The sequence below is a fragment of the Equus caballus genome, chromosome 5 (assembly GCF_041296265.1).
Source record: "Equus caballus isolate H_3958 breed thoroughbred chromosome 5, TB-T2T, whole genome shotgun sequence".
Classification (NCBI taxonomy): Eukaryota; Metazoa; Chordata; class Mammalia; order Perissodactyla; family Equidae; genus Equus; species Equus caballus.
Window position 1 is genome coordinate 39,507,361 of NC_091688.1, and position 25,223 is coordinate 39,532,583.

Consider the following 25,223-nt stretch of genomic DNA (forward strand, 5'->3'; position numbering starts at 1 on the left):
CAACCTCCTTTGTCATTAGCTTCAGATGATATTTGAGGTGGGGACTTCAGCCATTTTGGCAAGTTGCTCAGCTTGCCTGAGCCTCTCCCATGTATACATGTTATAAAGCCTTGTTTAATTTTCTCCTTTTGTTCTGTCTCATGTGAATTTAATTCATTCTCCGGCCAGAAGAACCCACAGTGGGTAGAGGAAATGTCTTCCTCCTCTACAGTGTGTCAGACTTTGGACCTTGGTGAGCACATCAAAGTAATTCCAACCCATGGGATCTCATCATTCACTCATTCTTTCACTCAAGCACCATTTCCTGCACTGCGTGCTGAGCACACATGGAGAACCATCTTGAAAGACAAACTCAGTTTCTCCTTGCCATGTGCATTCCCATTTGAATTTATTGAAGGCTTCATGTAGATCAATGTTTTAGTTCTCTATCCTGGTCATGCATCAGAATGACTTATTGAGTTTTTAAAAATACAGATGATCCCCAGTTTGGAGGTAGGGTCCAGGCTTCTGTTTTTAAAAGCTCTCCAGTTGATCTGATGAACAGCCAGGTTGGTGAGCTGGGTCATGGGGAGTGTCCATTTGAATCACTTAGACCACCATTTTCTCTTTGCCTGTCCTGTGTAGAGAGATCCAGAAATATTTAGGATTATTTCAATAAAGATTCCGAAGGCATCAATTCAACACAATAGAAAATGAAAATGAGCATAAATACTTTAACGACTTTCCAAGATGATGTGCTTCTGGTTGGCACATATGTGGTGTTATCTGTCTGAAACATGGCCCTGCTCATGTCACTGCCCTGCTCAAAAATTGTAATAGATGATCTTTTTCCTGATAAGTGTTATAGAGAATCTGATGATACAGAAAAAGAAACAGGTGCCAGAAGATAACCACTGTTAAGTTCTTGACATATCAGCTTTTAGACTTCCTTTATGCCAACATAAAAATATGGTTGTATATATTCATAATACAGGTTAATAGTATACATACTGTCTGCTAACTCATTTAATATCTCAGGGGCAGTTTCCCACCTAAATATGTAAAGATGCAATTTATCCTTCTTATTACATCTATAGTGCTCCACCATGTGGACAGACTACACCTTATTTAACCAGTGTACAGCTGTCAAGAGTGGGGGCTTTAGAATCCAACTCCAAAATTTAATCCCAGCTCTGCCACTTCCTAGTTATGTGACCTGGAGCAGGTTCATTAAGTATCAGTGTTGCAGTTTCCTGGGAAGAATAATGGTATTTGCATAATAGGATTTGCAGTTTACACTTTGAGGCCTCCATTCCCATTGTCTTTAAACTACAGCCCAGATTAAACGCCCCCTGACTCACAGCCTTTTGAAGAACAATGAGGAAAAACAGAGTTTGGAGGAGAAGGATGGCGCCTGGAGGAGTTTGCAGCTTTAAGTAGGGAGGTCAGGGGAGACCCTACCGAGAAGATAACGTTTGTAGAAGACCTGAAGGAGGTCAGGAAATGAGACAGGCAGACAGCTGGGGCAAGAGAATTCTAGGCAGAGCGAAGGCCCTGAGGCAGGAGCATGCATGGTGCATTGAAGGAAGGACAAAAAGCCCAGTGTCCTAGAGTGAATTAAGTGAGGAGGGGAGCAAGAGAGATCAGGTCAGATGGTACAGGGCCTTACAGATAAATTGGACCTAAGGGGAGTTCTGAGCTAAGGAGTAATGCGATGCTACTTAGGTTTTGAAAAGACCACTCTGGATGATATTTCAAAAACAGATGTTAAGGGGTTAAGTAAAAAGTAGGGAGACTGAGGTTACTGCAATAATACAGGTGAGAAATGGACCTGGGGCCAGGGGGGAGGTGAGATGTATTTTGTTATGAATATATGTATCAATATATATGGATATATAAATATTTGAATATATGTACTGAATGAAAAGATATCAGTATTTGCTGATAGAGTGTAGGGTATGAGAAAATGAATGAAGTCAAATATGACACCAAGGTTTTGTGGCCAGAACAAACGGAAGGATTGAGGTGACAATTTTAGGGATGGGAAACTGTATGGGCAGCATGTTTGGGGAGTCTGAATTTAGACGTGTCAAGCTGGAGACGCCTGTTACACATGCGAGTGGAGATGTCAAGTAAACAGTTGGGAATTTATGATGTGGAGTCCAGGGAAGGATCACATCTGTGAGTCCCTTTTGCCACATAAGGTCATAATGTCACAGGTTCCAGAGATTAGTGCGTGGTCATAACATCAGAAATAAAATGAGTGCAGGTAGTGAAGAGAGGTGGTCTGGGTGGTTTGGGTATGAGCCCTGGGATATCCCAGAACTTGGAGGTTGGAGAGATTGGAAAAAAACTGATAAAGGAAACTAAGGAGCAGCTACTCAGTAGGAGGAAAAGAATGGCGAGTGGGGAACGCAAGGCGAGGACAGTGTTTCGAGGAAGTATAGGTCCATTGCTGCTGAAAGGTCACAGGAGATGAGGGCTAAGAATTGACCACTGGAGTTAACAACCCGGAGTTTCCTGACAACCCGGACAAGAGCAGATTCAATGGAGAGGTGGGGTCAATGCATGACAAGAGAAAATTCCAGTGAGGAGATGTCATCTTTTTGTCTCTCAGCTTTCTGCTCAGCTTAAGGGAAAAGAGGTCAGAAACAGTCTTTTTATGGATCCCACTACTCCTCCCTTATCCATGCGCCATCCAGCAGGCTCCTAGCATTGCTTCATAATGCTCAAGCCTGTGGCTCAGAACTTTGCTCTGAGGTCAGGGATGAAGCAGCTGATCTGAGCTGACTGGGAGGGAAACCAAGAGACCCAGGAATCTAGGGCAAGAGACAAGGTACCACAGTTTATAGTACCAGTGGGTCCATCTCTGACCCAAGAGCTGTGATCCAAGGCAGAAGGCAGAAGCTTTCAGGAGGCAAGGACTCGCATGGAGGAGAGAAGCTCCTACACACAACAGTGCACGCTGAATCAGGTCCTCAGACAACATGAGGCTGGAGCTGGAGTAGGGAAGTCCCCACCTCAGATCTCTGGGCCAGGGAGAGTCATGAGAGCTCATCGACAGGGTCATGGGAGGTCATCACATCCATTCTTGCTTCCACATGGACCCACCACCAGAAAGACCTGCAGCAGCCTCTGTGCTCTTGGTCTCAGTCTGCTGAGCTCCTGTGGGAGGAAGGGTGGCCCAGACCCTTCACAGAGACAGGTACTTGTTTTCTTGTTCCTGGCCTCCTACAGCCCTGACACCCTCTTGAGGGAGCCCCAGGTTAGTCCAGCAGGGAAGACTCATGACTAATCCAGGACAGACTGTGGCCATGACCTTAGTTACATCCAAAGCATTTGAAAATATCAGACATGGGAGAGACCATTTCCAAACCTTTGGACCAGACAGGATCCATAGAACATGTGACTTGGAAGGAGGCTTCAGGCAGGATGGTAATATTTCAACAGACAGGGATGGGAGCAAGGAACAGGGAGAGAGAACTGTCATTCTAGACACAGGGATGTCAGTGAGCAAAGAGGGGCTGACCTAGGGGCTGAGGCCAGCATGGTTGTGGGGGGCTGAGAGTCAGCAGAAGAGTCTGGAGACAGCTGGTTCGACAAGCTTCGCACCCCACAACAGCCCCACCAAGGAGGGTGGGAGGTCACTGCACATCCATTCCAACTACCAAGTGCCCCTATCCAAGGTAGGAGAAGAGATGAAGCTGTTTTCTTAAGAGGGCAACTCCCAGCTTTGGGCCTCTGAAGTCATTTTCTGAGAAACAGAAGAATTGAAAGGGCCTGAAACAGTACAAATTCCTCTTCCCACTCCACAGGAAAGTGGGTTTGGGATCCATGGGCTGACACTGAGGCCGAGGTCCAGGTTAACACAGGTGGCCAAGAACAAGTGCTCTGGCCAGTATGTAACGTACACTAGACACTCCCCCCAACATACACACACACACACACTGCCCAACACCCCCAAGGAAGCCCTCCACAAGCTGCAAAGGAAGACTCGAGTCACTGCCTTTGTGGGCTCCCACCCACCCGTGCTGCTTCCATTAATCCCGAACTCAGCATCTGGCACTAAGGGCCTCACTCCCTCCTTTGTGGTCTGGTCAACATGTCTACACAGTCCCCACACTTGTGCTCATGTTCTCAGAAAGACACACAGCAGAGGTTGTAGGGATTAACACAAGCACAATCAGGAGGGTCTCCTTTGGGGAATCTTCAGGAGGAGAGGGGTCAGGAGCCAAGTCAATGACAGGGAAAGAGCACTTGTCCTGCAGGAGTGAGGGTCCTGAGTGGGAGGGCAGCTTAGGTAGGAGTCAGAGGAAATGACAGGGCTACACAAGCCTAGGGAGTTGAAGACATGAGTGTCAGAGGAATGTGGACCAGAAGCAGCTGGAGCTGGACCAGAGCTGGAAGAGGCAGGTGTCTGCAGGGATCAAGCTCAGTGTGGAGGTGTCCTAGGAATGCTGATTCTCCTGTTTTCTCTTTATCTTCATGGCCTGGCCGGGCCTGGCTTCTGGACCTCACTGTAGACAGTAGTGAGAGATTCCTTTTCTTGTAGACGTCGTTCACCCATACCCTAGGAATGTGAGACAGAAGATTCATAGAACAGCAGAGGGATAGAGAGATCCCAGAGGGACCCACAGGGAATCAATGCTGCTGACGTGAGCTGCATGTGAATTCCCCCAGAGTGCCCAGCACTACACTGGCCCCAGTTGTAAATTTTCTTAGTAAATACCAGTGACTATCAGGAAGGAGTTAGAGACAGAAGGGCCAGAAATGCTCAGACTCAGCCACAGAGGGTGGGAGAGCCCAAATGGGCACTGCTCCCAGCTCTCACCTTGTCCCTGCCCCCTCGAGACTCCTGCAGGCTCAGCTCTGCATACTGGATGTCATCATCCTGGTTCCTGTGTTCCTCCTGCAGTCCTGCACCTGAGTCACACATAGATTGGATCAGGAATCTGGGCCTTGGAAACCTGTACCCTCCCGCACTGCTATGAAGCTCAAGGGCATTCCCTGAGCAGCAAAATGCAGGAGGAAGGGTGCCAGGGGTCAAGTGGGGCAGGGGAGGTATGTGGGCCAGAAAGGAGAAGTTAACCTGCCTCTTCCAATCTCCATCTTCTTCTTCTTCTCATGTGTCTTCCAAAGGTACAGTCCAACACCGAGGATCAGTAGCACAGCCACGACGGCCCCAAGGATGGCTTTGAGGGTGCCTGTTGAGGCCTGTCCCTGTGAATCTGTTCCCCTCAAGCAGAAAGAATGAAGAAGGTTAAGGCACAAGAGAACTTAGATACCCACTGCTAAGGAGAGATAGAGAGAGCAGGTAGAGAAGTCTGAGGGTCCTGGATCAGAAGCCGAAGAGGCAGGAGCACAGAGATTCATTCATTCAACCAGTTCCCGAGCTCCTGCTTGCTGCCTGGGATATTGAGATGGACAAGACTTGGTCCCCGCCCTTGGAGCTCGTCACCCAGCAGGGAAGACTGAGAGAATAACAAAGTCTGCCAGCCAGAGGGATCGCAGTGCAATAGCAGTTTACACCTTGTACACAGGTCTTCAGGGAAGGCTTCCCAGAGGAGGTGATGGGTAACCTGAGTCTTGAGGGAGGAATAGGAGTTTACCAGATATTCATCATTCCAGGAGGGAGGAGCACCATGTTCAGGATATGACTGTGTCAAAAAGCCAGCCCCTGAGAGTCCCCAGCACCCCACTGGGGCAGGCAGGAGAGGACAGGGCAGGAAGGAGCTGCACAAGAAAGGTCAGAGGGAGGCAGGACTCTGCTCTCAGAGGGTCTAGTGGGTGACGCTGAGTGTTGAACTTTATCTGAGGGTCCTGTTTGGAGGTGAGGGTAGGGTCACAGGGGTTTTTCTGTGATGCTGACACATCAGATCCCTCCACCAGCTCATGCAGGGTAGGTTAGGGGGGGCGAGGCTGCACTCAGGGCTACTACGTCATCCGTTCATTCAACGGAACATGCAGAACAAACTGTGCCAGAAGCTGTGCTTCGCACAGGGATTCAGAGGAGAAGAAGACAGGGCCCCTGCTCTCAAGGTGCTCCAGGCTCTGGAGGAGACAGGTAGAATACAGAGCATTGCCGCTCAGTAGGGGGCCAGGGACCCACCTCAAAGGTGATGTTGGAGGGCAGGATGGCTATAGACCCTGCAGGGCCCTGTGCAAAATGAGAATGAGGAGCCCTGTGTTCAAAGATTGTCTGAAATTTCAAGATGGCCACCACAGAGCTTTAAACCCAGCACAGAGCTCTGTGTGACAGCATGGCACACATGCTACTGAACTCAGCCATGCCTGAGGGAAATCCTTCAATAAGAATAAAGCAAGAGGTGCCAGCCCAGTGGCTCAGCGGTTAAGTTCACGCGTTCTGCTTCTCAACAGCCTTGAGATCGCCGGTTCGGATCCTGGGTGCAGACATGACACCGCTTGGCAAAAAGCCATGCTTTGGTAGGCGTCCCACATATAAAAAAGTGGAGGAAGATGGGTGTGGATGTCCACTCAGGGCCAGTCTTCCTTGGCAAACAGAGGAGGATTGGCAGTAGTTAGCTCAGGGCTGATCTTCCTCAACTAAAAAAAAAGAAAGAATAAGGCAAGAAATGAAGGAAAAGGTAGGAGGAATGATGGTAGAGGAAACAGCACATCCAGAGGCTCTAACTTTGCAGAAGGCATTCGGGACTCCAAGCAAACAGGTCAGTGTGAGTGTCAGTGACCAAAACATGGGCACAGGAGCATCAGAGCCCTGAATCCTACAGGGAGTCCCTGGAGGTCAAACCCTTCAGGCGACACAGACAAATGACGCATTCCAGGTTCTTTCCCGAAGACCACTCTGCATTCCCTGTGGAGGACGGGTTGGGTGGAAGAGGTGCTGGACAGCTGCTGCCCACCAGCAGGGGCAAGAGGTGAGAGGCACAGACGTGAGAGTCATTTAAGAGCAGAAACAAGTTGGATGTGCCTCCAGACTCCTGTAGGGGGTGGCCAGGTTGGGGTGGTGCTGATAAACATGGTGGGGAGAAAAGCCCAGAATCCTCAGACCCCAGAGCTTCCTGAGCTCTGACAGTGCGCCTCACCTCTGGCATGTTGTACTCACCATGGGCACACAGTGTCCCAAGGAATGTGGTGACATTTTTCTGGTCCTCCGAGTTGCTGACCACACAGGTGAGACTGGCATTGGGTGGGCTCGGAGGCAGGCTCACAGCCAGGGTCCAGGAGTTGCGGGCTGGTTCCAGCTCCCTTGGGAGGTCCTTGCTTTCCCAGGTCACGTTCATGTCCTCTGTGACCCCTGAAGCCCTGCACTCCAGGGTGATGTTGCACCAGCCTCCTGTGGTAGACACTGACTGGACCAGGATCTGGGGAAGGGGCACAGGCTCTGGGGTGGGAGGGACAAGAGAATGGAGTCACACATGAGTGGAAAACACTACAATTTGCACATTCTCATCCACTATCTCACTGAAGCTCTGTCTTCCTCCCTCTAGGAAGGGGAGACATTTTATAGAGGAAATAAAATTTACCCAAAGCTAAATATGTTGCAAGAGACAAGAAGGAAGGGAGCCACTGAGTTAAGCCTTATGTGACTGCACTAGACTGAGAAAGTCTTAAAATCTCCCACAAGAAAATAAAGCCAGCACTCCACCCACCCAAGGCCCACTATTTTTAGAAATTGGGTCTTTCCCAGAAGGAGAAGAAGTGGAATGAAGGACATGTCCTGGTCCAGGGCTCTCACTCTGCTTCTCCTGCTGAGATGATGCCTGGACTACACAGCCCACAGTGAACAAGGACGTCTGGCCAGCTCTGGGAGTCCCAAGAAAGGCCCCATGCGCCCCAAAGTGGAGAGATGTGGGAGATGCAGTGGTTATGACTAGGGACGACACCCCCAAGTGTGATTAGAACATGCCACTGAACTTGTGGTACACAGAGGAGGAGAAGTGACATATTTTCCAGACATCATAGAAATCCCATGGAGACCTAAAGCTGTCAAAGCCACTCTCCGTAGCAGGATATTTCTCTATGGAGAGGAATGTAGGGAAAGAAAGAGGTGCTAAATGAGGTCTTCAGAAGTGTGGCAGGCTAGACTTGCTCCTACGTCTATGGAAGTTCTTAGGGCTGGATTTTGTGAGTGAGGCTGGCCTCCGGCTGGGGCTGAGGAAGAGCAGAGGGAATAGGGAGGATGAACTACACGTGATTTCTGAATTACGGCAGGCAGAACAGTGCCCCCGCCCAAAGATGTCCACATCCTAATCCTCAGGGCCTGTGAATATGTTAGGTAATGGCAAAGGGGAATTAAGGTAGTAGATAGAATTAAGGTTGCTGATCAGCTGACATTAAAATAGAGAGATTATTCTGGATTGTTTGGATGGGACCTATGTAATCACAAGCGTTCTTAAAAGTAGAAGAAAGAAGGAGAGGAGTCAGAGGGATGCAGTGTGAGGAGAACTCGTCCCGCCATTGCTGCCTTTGAAGACAGACGAATGTGGCCAAGAGCTAGGAATGCAGGGAGCCAGCAGGAGGTGGAAAAGACAAGAAAATGTTTTTTCCCGTGGCTCCTGCAGAAAGGAACACAGCCCTGCCAACACCTTCACTTTAGTCCAGTGAGACCCGTGTCTGACTCCTGACCTACACACAGCAGAGTAAGGGAACACAGTTGTGTGGATTTAGCCCGCTACGTTTGTAGTACAGCCGTCCCTCCTCATCCACGGTTACACTTTCCCAGGTTTCTGTTAGCCACGGTCAACCACACACCAAAAAGATTAAATGAGAAATTCCAGAAATAAAGTCGTCATGTTTTAAATTGCATAGTTTTCTGAGTAATGTGTTGAAGTCTCACGGCATCCCGCTCCATCCCGCCCGCGACATGAATCTTCCCTTTGTCCAGCATGTCCACACTGTATACACTACCCATCCATCAGTCACTTAGCAGCCAGCTGGGTTATCAGATCTACCGTGATGGTGTCTCAGTGCTTGTGTTCAAGTAACCTTCATTTTACTTGATAATGATCCCAAAGATCAAGAGTAGTGACGCTCGGATATGCCAAAGTGAAGACATAAAGTAATTCTTTTAAGTGAAAAGGTGACAGTTCTTGACTTAATGAAGAAAGAAAAAAATCATATGCTGAGGTTGCAAAGATCTATAGTAACTTTTATTACAGTATAGTGTTATCATCGTTCTATTTTATTAGTTACTACTCATCTCTTACTGTGCCTAATTTATAAATGCAGCTTTATCATAGGTATGTATGTATAGGAAAAGCATGCTATATATACGGTTCGGTACTATCCACGGTTTCAAGCATCCACTGGAGGTCTTGGAATGTATCCTCCACAGATAAGGGGGGCCACTATAATTTGTTATAGCAGGAATAGAAAACTAACACATAAATTAAGTCAACTGAATCCTCTAAAGAACAATGTATTACGGCAAAAATTCCATTTCCCCCATAACTCTATTTTTATCTCCCAAAACACTGAAGTGATTCTTTCCCTGGTGTGAATCTCAGCTCTGCTCTCCATTTGTGCTGAACCCACTTACCCTAATTTCAAGGGGGAAAATAGAGCCTGAAGGCTGCTGTCAGGAAGGAGTCCTGCAAAATGGTGCCCACGCGAAACTCCTAGGCACCAAAGAAGGTCATAGCCATGGGATTGAGGTGAGGGGGTGTCACGTACCATAGACAGTGAGGTCGAAAATCTGGTGAGATTCCATTCCCCCAGTTAAGCTGGCTCGAGCCCGGTACTGCCCACTGTCCTCACGGGTCAAGTTCTCAATCCTCAGGGACGTCATGTTGGGCACACGGACCCTCTGCATGTACTTGTCCTGTAGTTTGACCCAGGTTGGAGTCTCTTCTGCCCCATTACGGACTTTCAGCATGACTAGATATTTAAGGGCAGGGCCAAAGGCCCAAACGATCTCCTCCAGCTCAGTTCCTGGCTCCTTGATCACATGAAACCACACAGAACCTCCTCGGATCCTCTTCAGAGAAACATAGGATCCAGAATCCTGAACTCCAGCACCATGTGCTCCAGAACTCTTGACCCCAGTGCTGCAGACACCTAGGGCATTGGAAACAGGAACGTGAGTGTTCTTCGATCAAGAATAATAGAGAGAATCACAGAACCCATCTTTTTGTGTTTGTGTGTGGAAATGAAGATTGGCCCTGAGCTAACATCAGTGCAAATCTTGCTCTATTTTGTATGTGGGATGCTGCCACAGCATGGTTTGATGAGCAGTGTGTAGGTCCGCACCAAAGCTCTGAACCCGTGAACCCTTGGATGCCAAAGCGGAGTGTGCAAACTTAAGCACTATGACAGCAGGCTAAAAAGTGGACCCATCTTTTTAATGAAATCCATCCAATGTACTCCTTTGATTCCTGGAAGGCAGCCTAGTACAATGAATTTGAAGCAACTCTGGAATCAAGTCCCGGTTCCAGTGGAGTGTAACCTTGAACAGGTTACCTAAACGTGCTAACCTGCAGTCAGGTTCCGTACCTGCCTCAAAATGAAAGTGTGAATTAAATGAGCTCAAGGATCAAAAGCACCTGCACATTTTCTGACACATACTAAGAGCATATCTGTAGGAGGCAGCTTCCAAGGTGGGTCCAAAGACCCCTCCCTCCTCATGCTTACACCTTTGGTAACCACCTAGCCCTGGAGTGTGGTCTGACCTGGTGACTCACTTCTAAGGAACAGGATACAGCAAAGGTGATGGGATGTCACTTAGCGATGTGAGCTTATACAAGACTGTGACCCGTCTTTCTCGCACTCTCTCTCTCTCTCCCTCAGTCTGATGGAGCCAGCTGCCATGTTGTCAGCTGCCCTGTGGAGAGGCCCACACAGCGAGGAACTGAGGGCAGCCTCCAGCCAACAGCCAGGGAGGAACTGAGGCCCTCAGTCCAATAGCCACAGGAACTGCATCCTATCAGCAATCACACGAGTGAGCTCAGAAGCAGATTCTTCCCAGCTGAGCCTTGAGCTGACTGCAGCCCCCGCCAAAGCCTTGATTTCAGTCTCAGAGACCCTGAGCCAGAGAACCAGCTAAACCACCCCTGGATCCTGACCCACAGAAGCTGTGAGGCTGTACATGGTATTGTTTTAAGGCACAAGTTTTCGAGTAACAGGTTACACAGCAATGGATAACTAATACAATAACAAGGTTGCTCTCCCTTCCCCTTCCTTCCAGGCAGTGTAGTAGTCAGGGCTGGGCTGTGGTAACAAATAATTACAGTGCCTCAGGGTCTTAAAAGGGGAGTTTGTATCCTACACCACACATCCCATGAGAGAGGGAGGGAGGGGGCCTGTCATACGTGGTGGAGGCTCCACCACCTTGTAGCTGCACCACATGAAACCCACAGTGTCCTCACAGCCTCTCAGTCCCACTTCAAAGTATGTTTTATTGAAATGTCCTGAAGTGTCAGACTGGGTGATCTAGTACAACAGATGGTCTAAAACTTGGACTTCAGAGCCAGTGAGACTAAATTTGAGGCCAGGTCTCCATTTCCTGGCTGTGTGAGATTTGAGCTGTTATTCAACCTCTTGGCCTTCACTTTCTCATCTGTGAAATGGAAATGATGACCGTGCTCACCTCACAGAATCATTGTGGGGACTTAAGAAGATAAAAGCTCTCAGCAGTGTTCGATAACTCATCCACAAATGTGTTCCAGCTCACTACGATGATGATGATTCTTGACCAAGCCTACCTGGGATCAGAACCAGACATTCCCAGGTGCCAGGATGGTGCCCTTTCCTCTCCCCTACCTGCCCCTCTAAGGGGTCTCGCCCTGGGTACAGGGCTGGGCTCAGACACCCGTGGGTGCAATCCCATAGGCGGCTATAGGGAGTCAAAGTCCAGCCAAGGCCTTCTTGTTTACCAAAGGCCTCAGACTGAAAGGAAATTTATTGCTGTGTAGACAGCAGCTGGCTTCCATGGCCACTGTCAGCTCCTATGTTATCAGGTACCTGAAGACATCTGTGCTGCAGGGGAGAGTGGTAAAGATGGAGGAAGGACAGGCTACATGCTATCCCAAGCTTGGGTTGAAAAAATTAGTACTATCAACTGCATTTGGTGTGGGCATTCTCCACTTTCTTTAGTGAGTTGCTTTATAATCTTAAAAGTATTATGTGTTCATAAAAAACTATTTTATGCATTATGGAGTTGATTCAAGTAAAAGTTCCAAGAGTGCCTCCTGTCAGAGATAAGCCTCCTTATTGACCTGTATCTTTCCAGACCTTTCTCTGCATAGCCACAAATGCCATAAACTCTGTAAACACAGGGTTTCTGTTTGTACATTCATTCCAGCTTCCTGATGGCCTGTGTGGGTCTCAGACTCTCTTGGAACAGGCTGTGACAGCCTCCCGGTTCCCTCATTAATTAACAAGTGAAATTAAAGCATTCTTTAACACCTCAGCCAATCAAGGCATTCAGAGTTCATCACACATTGAAGTGTGCAATTTTGGACACAGCAATGGACACTAATCATTAGTGCTCTATCTAACCTGGGGCTCAGCGAAACATCCTGTTCCAATGGGGAGCTGCTCAGATGGACGAACTGACAAACAGCATTTCAATCGCCAGGGTGGCACCTTCCTAAGTGATTTTCACAGTAATTCTGACCCCATTGTGTTTGTCTATTTCTCCCAGCGTTGGTAAGAGGGGGTCAGCCCGGGGAAACAGAGAGAAAGAAGCTGATACTTTCTGCTCCACAGACAGAAACTGAGAAGCTCTGGCCGAGGTTCTCAGTCAGCCGCTTCTGAGGAGCACAGCTGCAGTGAGCTTTCCTGAGCAGGGTTTGCAGTGTTGCACACACTGGGGGGAAGGAGATGACTTCCTTCCAGGTGGTCTGGAGACCCCTCTCAGGAGCAGTTGACAGGAAAAACAGAGGGCCAGGCTGGATCCCAAACACAAGGCTTGAAGAGGATTCCTTCCCTCCTTGGAGAGCTGAGGAAGTGACCACAGGGACTGCCAGGGGTCTTCTCTTTGAAGGTGCCCTAAACAGGCTCACCAGCTGGCCATCACTGTCAGGCCACAGGAATAGGACAGGGGGGGATGAAGAGAGAGAGCAGCGGCCTTGAAGCAGCCACAGGAGAGTCCTGTCTGGGTGGACTCAGGAATATCATCCCCTTAGAGGGGATCTGCCCAGGCCCTCCTTTCACAGAGGAGGAGGCTCCCTGGTGGGTGACCTTGTCCTGGGTCACACAGAGCAGAGCCAGGCCTGGAGCCTGGGTCTCCTCTCTTCCCGCCCAGTACTCTCCCCTGCAGGAGCTGCCCACCAGCTCCCCCACCCTTTCCCTGCCCTCCCCAGGGCTCCTCCCTACCAGCACTCTGTCTGATGCCAGGATCTGAGCAGGTCCCGGAGTCTCACCCTCCAACTTCCCTCTCCCGGGAAAGGGAAGCAAGAATTAGAGGGGTAGCAGAGCAGGGGCTTCTGGCTAGGGGAGGGTTAAACAGCAGCCCAGCCAGATTCCCCACTTTCTAGAGAGGAGGGACCCAGGGAGAGAGGTGGCTCAGCCCTCAGGTTGCGGGAGGATTGGCCCCAGAAGCTGCGTGGGGAGCACCAGCTGTGAGGAAGATGGACGAATTCTTAGAAAGAGAAGGAAGGCAGCAAGAGCTCTCTGGTCCACAAAGGATCTAATCCTGAAGAAGAAAATAAAGACTGGGGAGCGCATGGTGGTAAACAAGATAGAGTTAAAATTCATTTAAACAATATAAAGTTTAACACTCAAAAATCACCATAAAATGTTATGCAGTTTTCTGACCCTTCCTCCTTTTTTCCTCCCCCACCCCCATCTTTATCTCTCTCTCTCTCTCTCTCTTTCTATTTATATAATCTTACAACCCCGGGCCTTTGCAGAAAACTCTATATAATTTAACAAACTTCTCCAGTTAAATAAAATTGAAGAAGTGGAGAAAGCAGACATTTTACTGTTGACACTACGTTACCTAGTTAAAGGGGTCTAATGCAAAGCACATCACGAATTCAAGACATTCTGTGTACAGATGCTCTCTAATCCAGTAAATTTCATATAATTCCCTGCAACTTCGTATAGTGGCTGGGATATTAGCACAAAAAAATACAACCATGAAAGCTTTCACAGCCTTCACTTAAATTCCTAATTCAATGGTTGTTATTTTCCCACTATTTCTTTCCTTAATTTCATTATACGTAAACATAAAATCTCCGATAAAGTCATAGATGAGATATCCGGCCGTCCTGAGCACAGTGTTCCTTTCAGTTCCCTTTTTGCTGAACCCTTCCCCTCTCTACTTCCTCCTCCTCTGTCTCCTCCCCAAGTTCACCCTCCCTGAGAACCCACCTTAGCAGTCTACTGTTTCTTTCCACATTTTCTCCAGTTATAAACACGTAGATACACAGACACCCTTAAATTTCGAGGCTCCTGTTCATTTACAAAATGAGAATTTCATGGTATTCAATGTCCCGCATCTTGCTCATGGAAATCCACATATCCGACCTCATGGAAGTTGGAAATCCCACCCAGACAACCAGTCATTCAGTTTTTTTTTTCCTCCTTGTTATTCCATGGGACAGATGCTGCCCAATTTATTCAATCATTCTCAAACTGCTGGGTACCTCCTTTCTTTCCAGAGTTTTTCTCTAAAATGTTGCTTTCAGTCTGGGGTCTCCAGGACTTGAACAGCATTGGTGGTGTTGGGAGATGCAACCCACAGGCAGGAAAAAGGCATCCTCCTAGAGGATTCACTTTACCCGAAGATAAACACTTCTTAACATTTAAGATGAAAACTAACACTGTAGTAAAATGCAAAATTCACAAGTAATTTGAAGTTAAAGTTGAGACTCCCAGGGACTCTCTACTTGGTGCTTGGAGCTGAGCCCCAAACCCAGGCGGGCACTGCTCGTTCACTCTCCTTTTGAAGAGGAGAAGCCCAAGAAGCCCAGACTACAGTTGATTCCTCCAGCTCTGACATGGTGGTGCCAGGTCAGCCCTCTCTTCCACACGACAGCTGCTGAAGCTGGCAGGTCCCCTCTGAGTTTCAGGCCAGGGGTGCCTGGTTCCTACGCACTCTGTCCCCAGGAGCAGCTTCTTTGTCTGTCTCCATCCCTCATCCCTGGAGAGCTCCAGGCTCCCCTGGCTTCACTGTTATTGCAGCAGAAGTGGCCTTGCCTCTCTGGTAATGGTCCCCTTAAGGCAGCACTGTTGGGACCTCAGGGTTCCCAGCCTCCACGCAACCAAAAAGCCATTTGTTCTTTCTGTTCACCCATGGACAGTACATTTGCTAAATTATAAGAGTTGTTTTGTCTTTTGTTCACCAAAGACAGCAGACAGGGGAGGGAGACCCTGCCCCCCTGCTCCACCCCGCTGCCCTCCCTCCCAGGAGCCCGGACCACTCACTGAGGAGGAGGCTGCTGAAGCCCAGGAGCCAGGAGGCCCAGCAGAGGGGGGGGTCTTCTGAGCAGGGCCCCATCGCAGGCTGCCTGCCAGCCTGTTCCGCTGCAGAGGAAGCGTCTAGGAGGCAGAGACAAAAGCAGAGGAAAAGCTTCACTCAGACAAGCCCTTTGCTCTCTTCCCCACCCCAAGGGCGGAGCTAAATTTTAGTTCTGGGATCACAGCCCAATAGTTAGAGTAAGCCATTCAGCTCTTTCCTATCATCCCTGGTATCTACAGTAAGACATCAATCATAATTTCAGAACCAGTTATAAACAGCCTCACTCTATGATCCTCCTGGCCCAGTGTTGCAGAGTCCCCTCCCTGTAGTGATCTCACACTTTCCAGCCCTACACCCACTCAAAACCCTCACCTGCTTCTCCGGTCAACGGCCTGCCCCAGGCAGCCCTGGCCACCAGTGCCAGTGTGGTCAGCTCAGAGGTCACTCTTTTAGAGCCTGGCTGGGCTAAGCCTCACCTTAATGAGTCAAATTTCCATTCGGATTTCCACAAATTTCAACTGTCAGTCACCTAAGTAAGAAGCTCTGAGCAAAACAGCAAAGCTCTTTGTGGGAAATGTCAAATCCCTACACCCCAATGCACATATTGCCGTTTGCCTATTGCTTGCGCCTACATGGCTTTCTCGGCGGCCACTAGTGCTAGTGATGCTCCCCACACAGGGCGTAGACTAACCTCTACAGAAACTGACAGGCTCTTAGCTGCATCACAACCAGGCTTTTCCTCTAAGCCTCTGCCAGCCCTGCTCCCACTATCACAGAGCAGCAGGGACAGAGACCTGCACATCCTCCTGGCCACAGCCCCAGGCTGCCTCAGACTCACTGCCCCTACTGATGGTCAGGCCCCGGACTCTTCCCCCAGACTGGAGACTTGCAACATCCGAAAACTCTTGCCTCCCCTACCTTAGGGGACCAGCGCCATCTTCCTAACTCCTGAGAAGTGCGTCCTTCTCCTCCCCACCGAGGCTTCCCCCTCCGCTGCCCACGTAGAACACCCCAAGGCTGGAGCTGCAGCACTGGCCCCATGACCATGCACTCAAGCTAGTCAGGGCACTGCATAGTAACCCATTTTTGAATGTGACAACCAAGCCCTAAAGTGTTGTACAACTTGTGAAAGGTCACACAGCAAATCAAGGGTGAGGGTCTGCACTCTTAACAACAAACTCTGGAAAAAAATCCCCAACATCACAGCTGTCCAATCCCACTGTGTGGCCTCAAGCAGGTCACCTAATTCCAGTCTGTTCAACCCCTAAACTGCTCTGCAGCATCCCAGACAAGAGAACGTTCAACACTGGCTTGATTCCCCCACCCCACCTTGTAATGAGGACATCACTTCAAAAGGCAGTCCATGAGTCTTGAGGTCTGGAACTTCTTGTGTGGAGTCAAAATCCAGGCAGCTCCTCCACTAGTCACTCTCGGGGTGATGGGGAGCAAGTCTCATAGGGCCCCTTCCTCTCTGTCCCTATGCCTCCTGTGAAAGCACTCTTCATGTGAGAATCGTTGAGTTATGCAAACTAATTGCTTACACCTCATTTCTACATCCCAGCCATCCTGTGCCAAGGTCTAACACACAAACAAGCTCACATGCTAGCTGCAGAACCTTTGGTAAGAGTGTGCTACACATAACTACCTGATGCCAGGAATGTTTGAGGAATTAGATGAGGGCACACCTGGATCTACAGCAGCATAATGTGTGTGTCAGGAAGGGCCAGGTAGAAGAAAAATGTCGAGTTCAGTGAGCTGAGATCACGGGAAGAATAAGAGATCTGAGCCAGGAGAAAATAAGTTCCTAGGAAGTCATAGAAATTGTAGGTAATTCTCTGGACCTCCAAGGGAGTTGGTAGATGGTAATGTCTATTTTATTGGAATTCCAAAGGGCAGGACACCCCAGTTGAGAGAGGATCGTGTGAGGAATACATTTGTTGAATATCTACTGTATGCCAGAGGCTTTCCATGTGTTCTTTTAATTAATCTACAATATATGTTTAACTAAATCCTCAAAACAACATATTATCTAAGCAATCATTCACTAATGAAGGAGCGTCCTGAAAGTCCAAAGAGATCAAATAACTTATCCAAGGTCATATTTTAACAAATGGCAATGTGCTCACAAGCTGACAATATCATCCCAGCTGTGGATGTGCTCTAGAGGAAAAGGAGGGTGTAGATTCTGAGAAATTCAAGTCATGACTGTGAAAGACCCTGGCAAGAGAGAGATTGGCCACTTTATGATGTGAGGGGAACGTGTATCCCCAGGAGGAGGGCTGGGTGTTTAGGTAAAGGAGAGTTTGGAGGACAGGGTCTGAATTATGGTCTTTTTTCTGAACACCATGTCTGGGTGAAAGAGAAGAGCCACCTGCCCAGCCATGAATGTTTTGTAACACAGCAGCAGGGCAGCCCCAGAGCTGGACTGGAGACAGAGGGAGACAACAGCAGGTGCACACTAGTCATCACTATCTGTTTTTTCTTCCTTCCTTCCTCCTCTATAATTCAACTACTTATTTTCTGATTAAAAATAATTACAATTAGTATTTTTATTAAAAATAAATAGAACTAAAACTTTAAAAAGTCATAGCAGGATAAGGTTTAGTTTCAATGGGTCATTTAGGGAAAAGTATATAAATGCTGAGCAACTTTAGCTATAATTAGAAAATAACTAATAAATTTACAATGTATATTAAAATGTGAAGAGTGAAAATGTCAGAGTAAGGACCTCCAAAAATTCTCTCCTTCATAAAAGCAGTGAGAAAACTGGCCTACCTTTTAGAAACTTTTTCAGAATACTGGAAATTAACTAATGGCTTGCAGTAACCTGAGGAGCATTTATTCAAGAAAAATGGCTTAACCCCAATAAGAACAGGGAGCCATCTTGTGTTTTAACTTTTCCTAGTCACTTCTCTGCTCTCTGGCAGTGCTGTACACTTGAAAAATAAATGTCTGTATTCTTGGTGAACTCCAGCAGCCTTGCAGCCACGAGAGACAGCCCTTTCAAAGCCTCATTCCCAGTAAATTGTTAGGATTTGACATGTCTAGTGGTACCCCTGAAGACCCTACTTGAAATAGAGTCTGTATTTGACTTAAACTTGGAGCTCTCCCACTATGAACAGCCCTTTACCCAGCAGAATTTGACAAAAGCTATTACAGGCAATTGTTTAACTTCAGGGCTTTCTGAGATAGTGGATAATAATTGACACAAATAGACTAATTAAAACCTTGTAAGGCAAACGTGGGGAATGAGCTATCCATAGAGTCTTTGAAAGCTTTGACATATTCCTGGAATTTAGAAGTCTAAGCACATGCATACGGATGTGGGCATGTCAGAAAAGGCCTGAGAAGGCCTTCATCCTTACCTATGGCTACGATTGTGGCTCTGTGCAAGCAGGAATTGAAGTCTAACAGCACTGCCTGGATGAGTATGGAAGATAAGACCAACACGCACACAGAGACTTTCCCTCAGCAAAGACTGAGAGAGTCACTAGGCTGAGGCATTTAAGGAAACCTCTGCACAACATTAGCAGACTACTAGACCAAATGAGCAGGAACATTAGTAGACAAACACAACAAAGAATGCAAATGAGCATCATTAGTTCAGAAATAAACTAAACAAACAAGAAAAGCTACAACAGACAGCAACAACTACAAGAACAGGAAAGGGAAAGAATCTGATTTTTAGAGTCACCACATTATACTATTTTAAATGATCAGTTTCTGACCAAAAGGTATTTATAAGATATGCAAAGAAACACGAATATAGGATATATTCACAAGGGGGGAAAAACAATATCCCTGTAGAAGCATAATCATTGCACTTACTTGACAAAGACTTTAAATCAGCTATTTTAAACATGTTCAAAGAACTAAAGGAAATCATGTATGGAGAACTAAAGAAAAGTGTAAGATCAATGTATCAAATAGACAATATCAATACAGACATAGAAGCTGTAACAAAGAATCAAGTAGAAATTCTGGAGTTAAAGAATACAAAAACTGAAGTGAAAAATTCACTGGAAGAGCTCATCAGCAGCTATGAGCAGACAGAAAAATAATCACTGAACTTGAAGATATGTAAGTTTAGATTATTCAGTCTGAGGAATAAAAAGAAAAAATAATACAAAACAATAAAAAGACATTCAGAGACCTATTGGACATCATCAAGCATAACACTAAATATCTAATGGATTTCTAGAAATAGAAGAGAAACAGAAAAGCATAGAAAAAAATTTAAAAATGTTAGCAGGAAATTTCTCAAATATTATTTTTTTGAAAACACTCTAAACTACAATCAAGATACTCAGTGAGCTCCAAGTAGGAAACTCAATGAGATACACATTTCAGAGATCCATATATTAGAATCAGATTACCAAAAGATAAACGGAGGTCTGGTTCAAGATAGTGATGTAAGAGGATCCTGAAGTCACATGCTCCCAGGGGCACACCAAATCTGCATCTACATGCAAAATAATTTCCTCTGAAAAAGAATCAAATACTAGGTGAGCAGCTCCTTCACATTGGGGGAAGGTGAAAACAATCCACAAGGAAGTGAATAGGAGAGGCTGAGTCACAATCTCACCATAGACCCCACCACTGATGTGGCAATTCTCAATCATGAGGGAATTCACAACCCAGACCTTCTCCCAAAGGAAGGAAGGATTTGAACCCCACCTCTGACACCCCAACATTTAAGACCTGCACCTGACAGACAAGCCCCCAAATGCCTAACTGTGAAAGCCAACAGGGCTTGCATCTATGAGACCCACAGGCAATAGCAAACTGAGGAACAGTTCTTAAAGGGCTTCTGCATGAGGAATCACACCCCTCAGGGCCGAGTACAGAGACAGCCAACTGAAAAGTGAACAGACTTTCTATGAAAGAGGCCTATTTGCTGATCTTAAAGCATTGGCCTGAGGGGAAGGCATCTAATTTAATATGCATCTAGGGGCTACTGAAACACTCTTGAAAGTCATAGGCCAGCAGGCACCATTTTTGTGCTCTCCCTCCGCCTCACTCAAGTTTGCCGGTATCTTTCAAAGAAGAGGTTGTACACTCATCTGGCACACAAATTTTTGCAGCTGCCACCCAAGAGAGAACTCTAGATCGCCTGGCTCAGATGGTCAGTGAGACTTACTCTTGTGGGTCCCACAAGACTATAAGAAAAGTAGAAAGAGTTCTTAACCAGCTACAACCGTCAGGGCCAGTAGAGAGGCTATAGACTGAGGCCTGCAGTCTTTCTGTGAAAGAAGCCTATTAGCTTATCTTCATAGCCGCAGCCTGAGGGGCAGGCTTCTGATTCAACACACATCTAAGCAACAACTGTAATCTTCTGCAGAGAGCTTGGAGGGCAGGTGTTATCTTTGCAGTCCCTTCAACCACGCTCCAGAGCTCGGATATCTACTGGAAGGGATCTTATACATGCATCTGTTCCCAGTTTTTACATCTCGTGCCCTAGTTTTTGTGGTCGCTGCCCAGGGTACACACCCTGATCACTTGGGTCTTGTAGCAAGTGGGGCTTGTGTTCATGGGTCTAATAGGACTGTAACAAAGAGAGAGAGAGTTCTTGGCCTACTACCAACCCCAGGGCACAGCACGGAGATAGCGGACTGAAAGACAGCACAGTCTTTCTGTGAAAGACACCTATTTGCTATACTTGGAGTTTCAGCCAGAGAGACAGGCTTCAGGTTTGGCACACATCTAGAGGCTTTCTAAGGTGCTCTCCAGGGATGGAGGCTGGGTGGTGTCATCTTTGCACTCTCCCTCTGTCTCAATCCAGGTCTCCAGTATCTCCTGGAGGGAGCTCGTGCACTCATCTGGCACCCTGATTTTGGCAGCTGCCACCCTGGGGATGCCTCTTGATTACCTGGCTCTGGTGGATTGTGGACTTAGTGGTGATGGGTCCCACAGGACTACTGAAAATCAGAAAACAGTTCTTAACCTGCTATCAACCCAATGGCACAGAAAAGAGACAGCAGCAGATTGAAACGCACTCCCAATGTTTCGTGGAAAAGGCCTGTTAGCTTATCTCCATAGGGGTGGCCTGAGGGGCAATCTTCTAATTAAACACACACTTGGGTCTGACTACAGTCCTCTCCAGATAGCAGGGAGGCTGCTGAGTGCCATCTTCATGCTCCCCTCTGCCCCTCCCCCCCCCCAGGGTGTAAGTGTCTCCAAGATAGAAGCTTGTGTACACATCTGGTACCCTGGTTTCTCTGTCTATTGCCCAGAGGATGCGTGCAGTGAAATCCTGGCTCTGGTGGCCAGCAGGGCTTGTGCTTACAGGTTCAAAGGTAGCAAAGAAAGAAATAGTTCTTAACTGGCTATCACCCCAGGGCTCAATGCAGAGGGAACAGACAGAAATGCCCATCTCCCAGTCTTCTCCTGAAAGAGGCATATTTGCATACTTCAAAAGCTATTTTGCCTCAGAGTTGGGCTTCCAATAAGCCTGAAACTGGGTGCTGCCTGAAATCATTCGCTTTGGGACATGGACAGGACTTGGCACATGCTCGGCTACTGGGATCCACTAAAAATAAAGTAGGCTGCTTGAACGATCAAAAAGGTTTGAGAGACAACCAAGAGCTAGGACAGGGTTGAATGATAAAGTCCATCTCTTACTCAAGGCCACTCCTTTAAGCCTGAGAGTGGTGGCTGTTTTATCTCACGCATAGACATCAACACAGAGAATCAAGAAAAATGACGAAACAAAGGAATATGTTCTAAATGGAAGAACAAGATGAAATTTCATAAAAAGACCTTAATGAAATGGAGATGAGTGATTTAATGGATAAAAAGTTCAAAATGATGGTCATAAAGATGTTCACTGAGCTCGGGGAAGAATAGAGCAACAAAATGAGAATTTCAAGAAAGAGATAGAAAATATAAGAAACCACCAATTAGAAGTAATGGAGATGAAGAACACAGCAACTGAACAGAAAAATACAATAAAAGGGTTCAATAACAGACTAGGTGAAGCAGAGGAAGGGAGCAGTGAACTGGAAAACAGGGCAATGAAACTCACCCAGTCAGAGCAGCAATAAGAACAAGAAAGACAGAGTGAAGATAGCCTAAGGGGCTCATGAGACAACTTCAGGTTGACCAACGTTCATGGTGTAGAGATCCCAAAAGGAGCAGACAGAGAGAAAGGGAAAGAAAACTTATTTGAAGAAATAGTAGCTGAAAACATCCCTTACCTGGGAAGAAAACAGACATCCAGATCCAGGAACCCCAGAGGGTGCCAAAGAAGAGGAACCCGAAGAGATTCACACCAAGACACATCATAATTAAAGTGTAAAAAGTTAAATACAAGAAAGAATCTTAAAAGCAACAAGAGAACAGAACTCACATAAGACTATCAGCAGATTTTTCAGCAGAAACTTTGCAGGCCAGAAGGGAGTGGCATGATATATTCAATGTGCTAAAAGAAAAAACTCCCACCCAAGAATACTCCTCCCAGCAACGTTCTCATTCAGAATAGAAGAAGAAATAAAAAGCTGTCCAGGCAAGCAAAAGATAAAGGAGTTCTCATCACAAAAAGAATTTGTAACTGTGTGTGGTGATGGATATTAACTAGATTTCTTGTGGTTATCATTTTGCAATATATACAAATATTGTGTCATTATGTTGTACACCTGTAACTAATATAATGTTGTGAGGGAATTATATCTCCATTTTAAAAAAGACAAAGATAAACAGATTCTTGAAAGCAGAAATAGAGCAGTTTCTCATCCCATACAAGGCATCCACAAAGAGATGAACAGCTGATTTCAGACACCATGGAGGCCACAGGCACTGGGGTGACATATTTGAAGTTTCTGAGAGAAAAAAACTATCAAACTTGAACTTACTATCCAACAAAAATGAAGGAGAAGGGGCCAGCCCTGTGGCCAAGTGGTTAAGTTCACGTGCTCTGCTTCAGCAGCACAGGGTTTGCCAGTTCGGATCCTAGGCATCGACCTACATGCCACTCATCAAGCCATGTTGTGGCAGCATCCCACATGGAGGAACTAGAATGACCTACAACTAGGACATACAACTATGTGCTGGGGCTTTAAAAAAAATGAAGGAGAAATCAAGACATACCCAGATAAATGAAAACTGAGATTTTTGTCACTAGCAGACCTGCCCTATAACAAATACTAGAGGGAGCCATTCAGGCTGAAATGAAAGGACACTAGTCAGTAAATAGAATGCATATGAACAAATAAATAGCACCAGTAAAAGTCATTAACTCGATAAACAAAGAAGTTAATATGAATGGGGTTTTGTTGCTGTTGCTCTTTGTAACAGTTTTTTCTCCTAACTTAAAAGAAACTTGCATAATAAAAAAATTATAAATCTGTGTTAATGGGCAAACAACGTAAAAGATGGAATTTGTATAAGAATAACAGCACAAAGCAGGATGGAACATAGCTCTATAGGATCAAAGTTTTGTTCACTATTTAAATTAAACTGGTATTAACCTAGTTGAAAAAGTAGCAATTAGGAAATTAATTTAATCCACACAAATAAAAAATATTATGAGGAAATACTGTGAACAATTGTATGAAAAAAATTACATATATTATTATGGACAAATTTCTAGAAAGACACAACTATCAAAACTGACAAGAATAAATTGAAATTCTAGATAAACCTATGATAAGTAAAGAGAATGAATCAGTAATCAAAATACTCCCTCAAAGTAAAGCCAGGATGGCTCCATCTTGAATTGTACCAGACATTTGAAGGAGAACTACTGTCAATACTTTACAAATGCTTCCAAAAATATAATAGGAAATGGTGCTTAGGCTCTTACCACCTCATCTATGATGCCAGAACTACCCTTATAGCAAAAAAAGACAATGGCAAAACAAGAAAACTACAGGCTAATATCCTTATGACTGTACATGCAAAAATCCTCCACAAATTATGAGCAAACTAAAACCATCAGGATATAAAAAAGGATTCTACAACATGACCATGTGGAATTCATCCCAGACATGCAAGGTTGGTTCAACATAAGAAAATTAAGCAATGTAATATGAGATGTTAGTAGACTAAAGGGAGAAAAAAATACATGATCATCTAGGTAGAGGAAAAAAGTATTTGACAAGATTCAACACCCTCTCATGAAAAAAAAACTGTCAAAGGTAGGAATTGAGGAGAACTTTCTCAAATTGATAGATGTTTATGAAAAATCCACAGCTAACATCTTATTTAAGGGTGAAAAACTGAACACTTTCTCCAGAGGAAAAAAGAAAAGAGTGCCTGATCTCATCACTTGTATTCAACGTTATGCTATAGTTTCTAGCCAGATTAATTATGTTAGAAAAAGAGTAAAATATGCTCATATTAGAAAGGACAATTTAAAACTATCTCTATTTGAAAATGACATGATTTTATACACAGAACATCCAAAGAAATCCAACAGAAACTATTAGACCTAATAAACAAGTTTAGTAAGTTTTCAGGAAGCAAGATAAATATGCAAAAATTAGTTATGTTTGCATACACCAAGAACAAACAATCCAAAAAATAATTAGGGAAACAATTTCATTACAATAAAATCAAAAAGAAAAAAATGACTTAGCAATAAATATAACAAAAGAAGTGCAAGACTAGTGTACTGAAAACTGCAAAACTGTTGAAAGAAAGAGCACCTAAATAAATGGAAAGACATTCCATGTTCATGAATTAGTGATTTAATTTTGCTGAGTTGGGGAGAGGTGTCAAGATGGTGGCATAGGCAGACTCTGAACTCACCTCCTCCCATGGACACAATCAATTTACAACTACTCTGAGAACAATTGCTCATTGGAGAGGACTGAAACTGGATGAAAATAACCCCCATGACAAGGGACAGTACTGACTGAGG

The 25,223-nt window shown here is 46.0% G+C and overlaps 1 protein-coding gene across 6 annotated transcripts; it reads right to left on the reverse strand.

Annotated features, from left to right (window-relative positions):
* Positions 1-371: 371 nt before the first annotated feature.
* LOC102151104 (SLAM family member 9) lies at positions 372-22,663 on the reverse strand. 6 transcript variants are annotated; one of them, XM_070267011.1, is made up of 8 exons: positions 22,561-22,663; positions 15,331-15,444; positions 9,634-10,017; positions 7,064-7,342; positions 5,073-5,207; positions 4,811-4,902; positions 4,006-4,549; positions 372-616 (listed from the first exon to the last, which is right to left on the reverse strand). In XM_070267011.1, exons 1-7 carry the CDS (start codon positions 22,646-22,648, stop codon positions 4,463-4,465), a joined length of 1,179 nt encoding a protein of 392 aa, XP_070123112.1. In that variant the 5' UTR covers positions 22,649-22,663; the 3' UTR covers positions 372-616; positions 4,006-4,462. The 6 variants fall into 6 exon arrangements, with proteins under 6 accessions (XP_070123112.1, XP_070123113.1, XP_070123111.1 ...); XM_070267012.1 differs by having other exon boundaries at positions 3,509-4,549; XM_070267010.1 differs by having other exon boundaries at positions 3,000-4,549.
* Between the last annotated feature and the right edge of the window lie 2,560 nt (positions 22,664-25,223).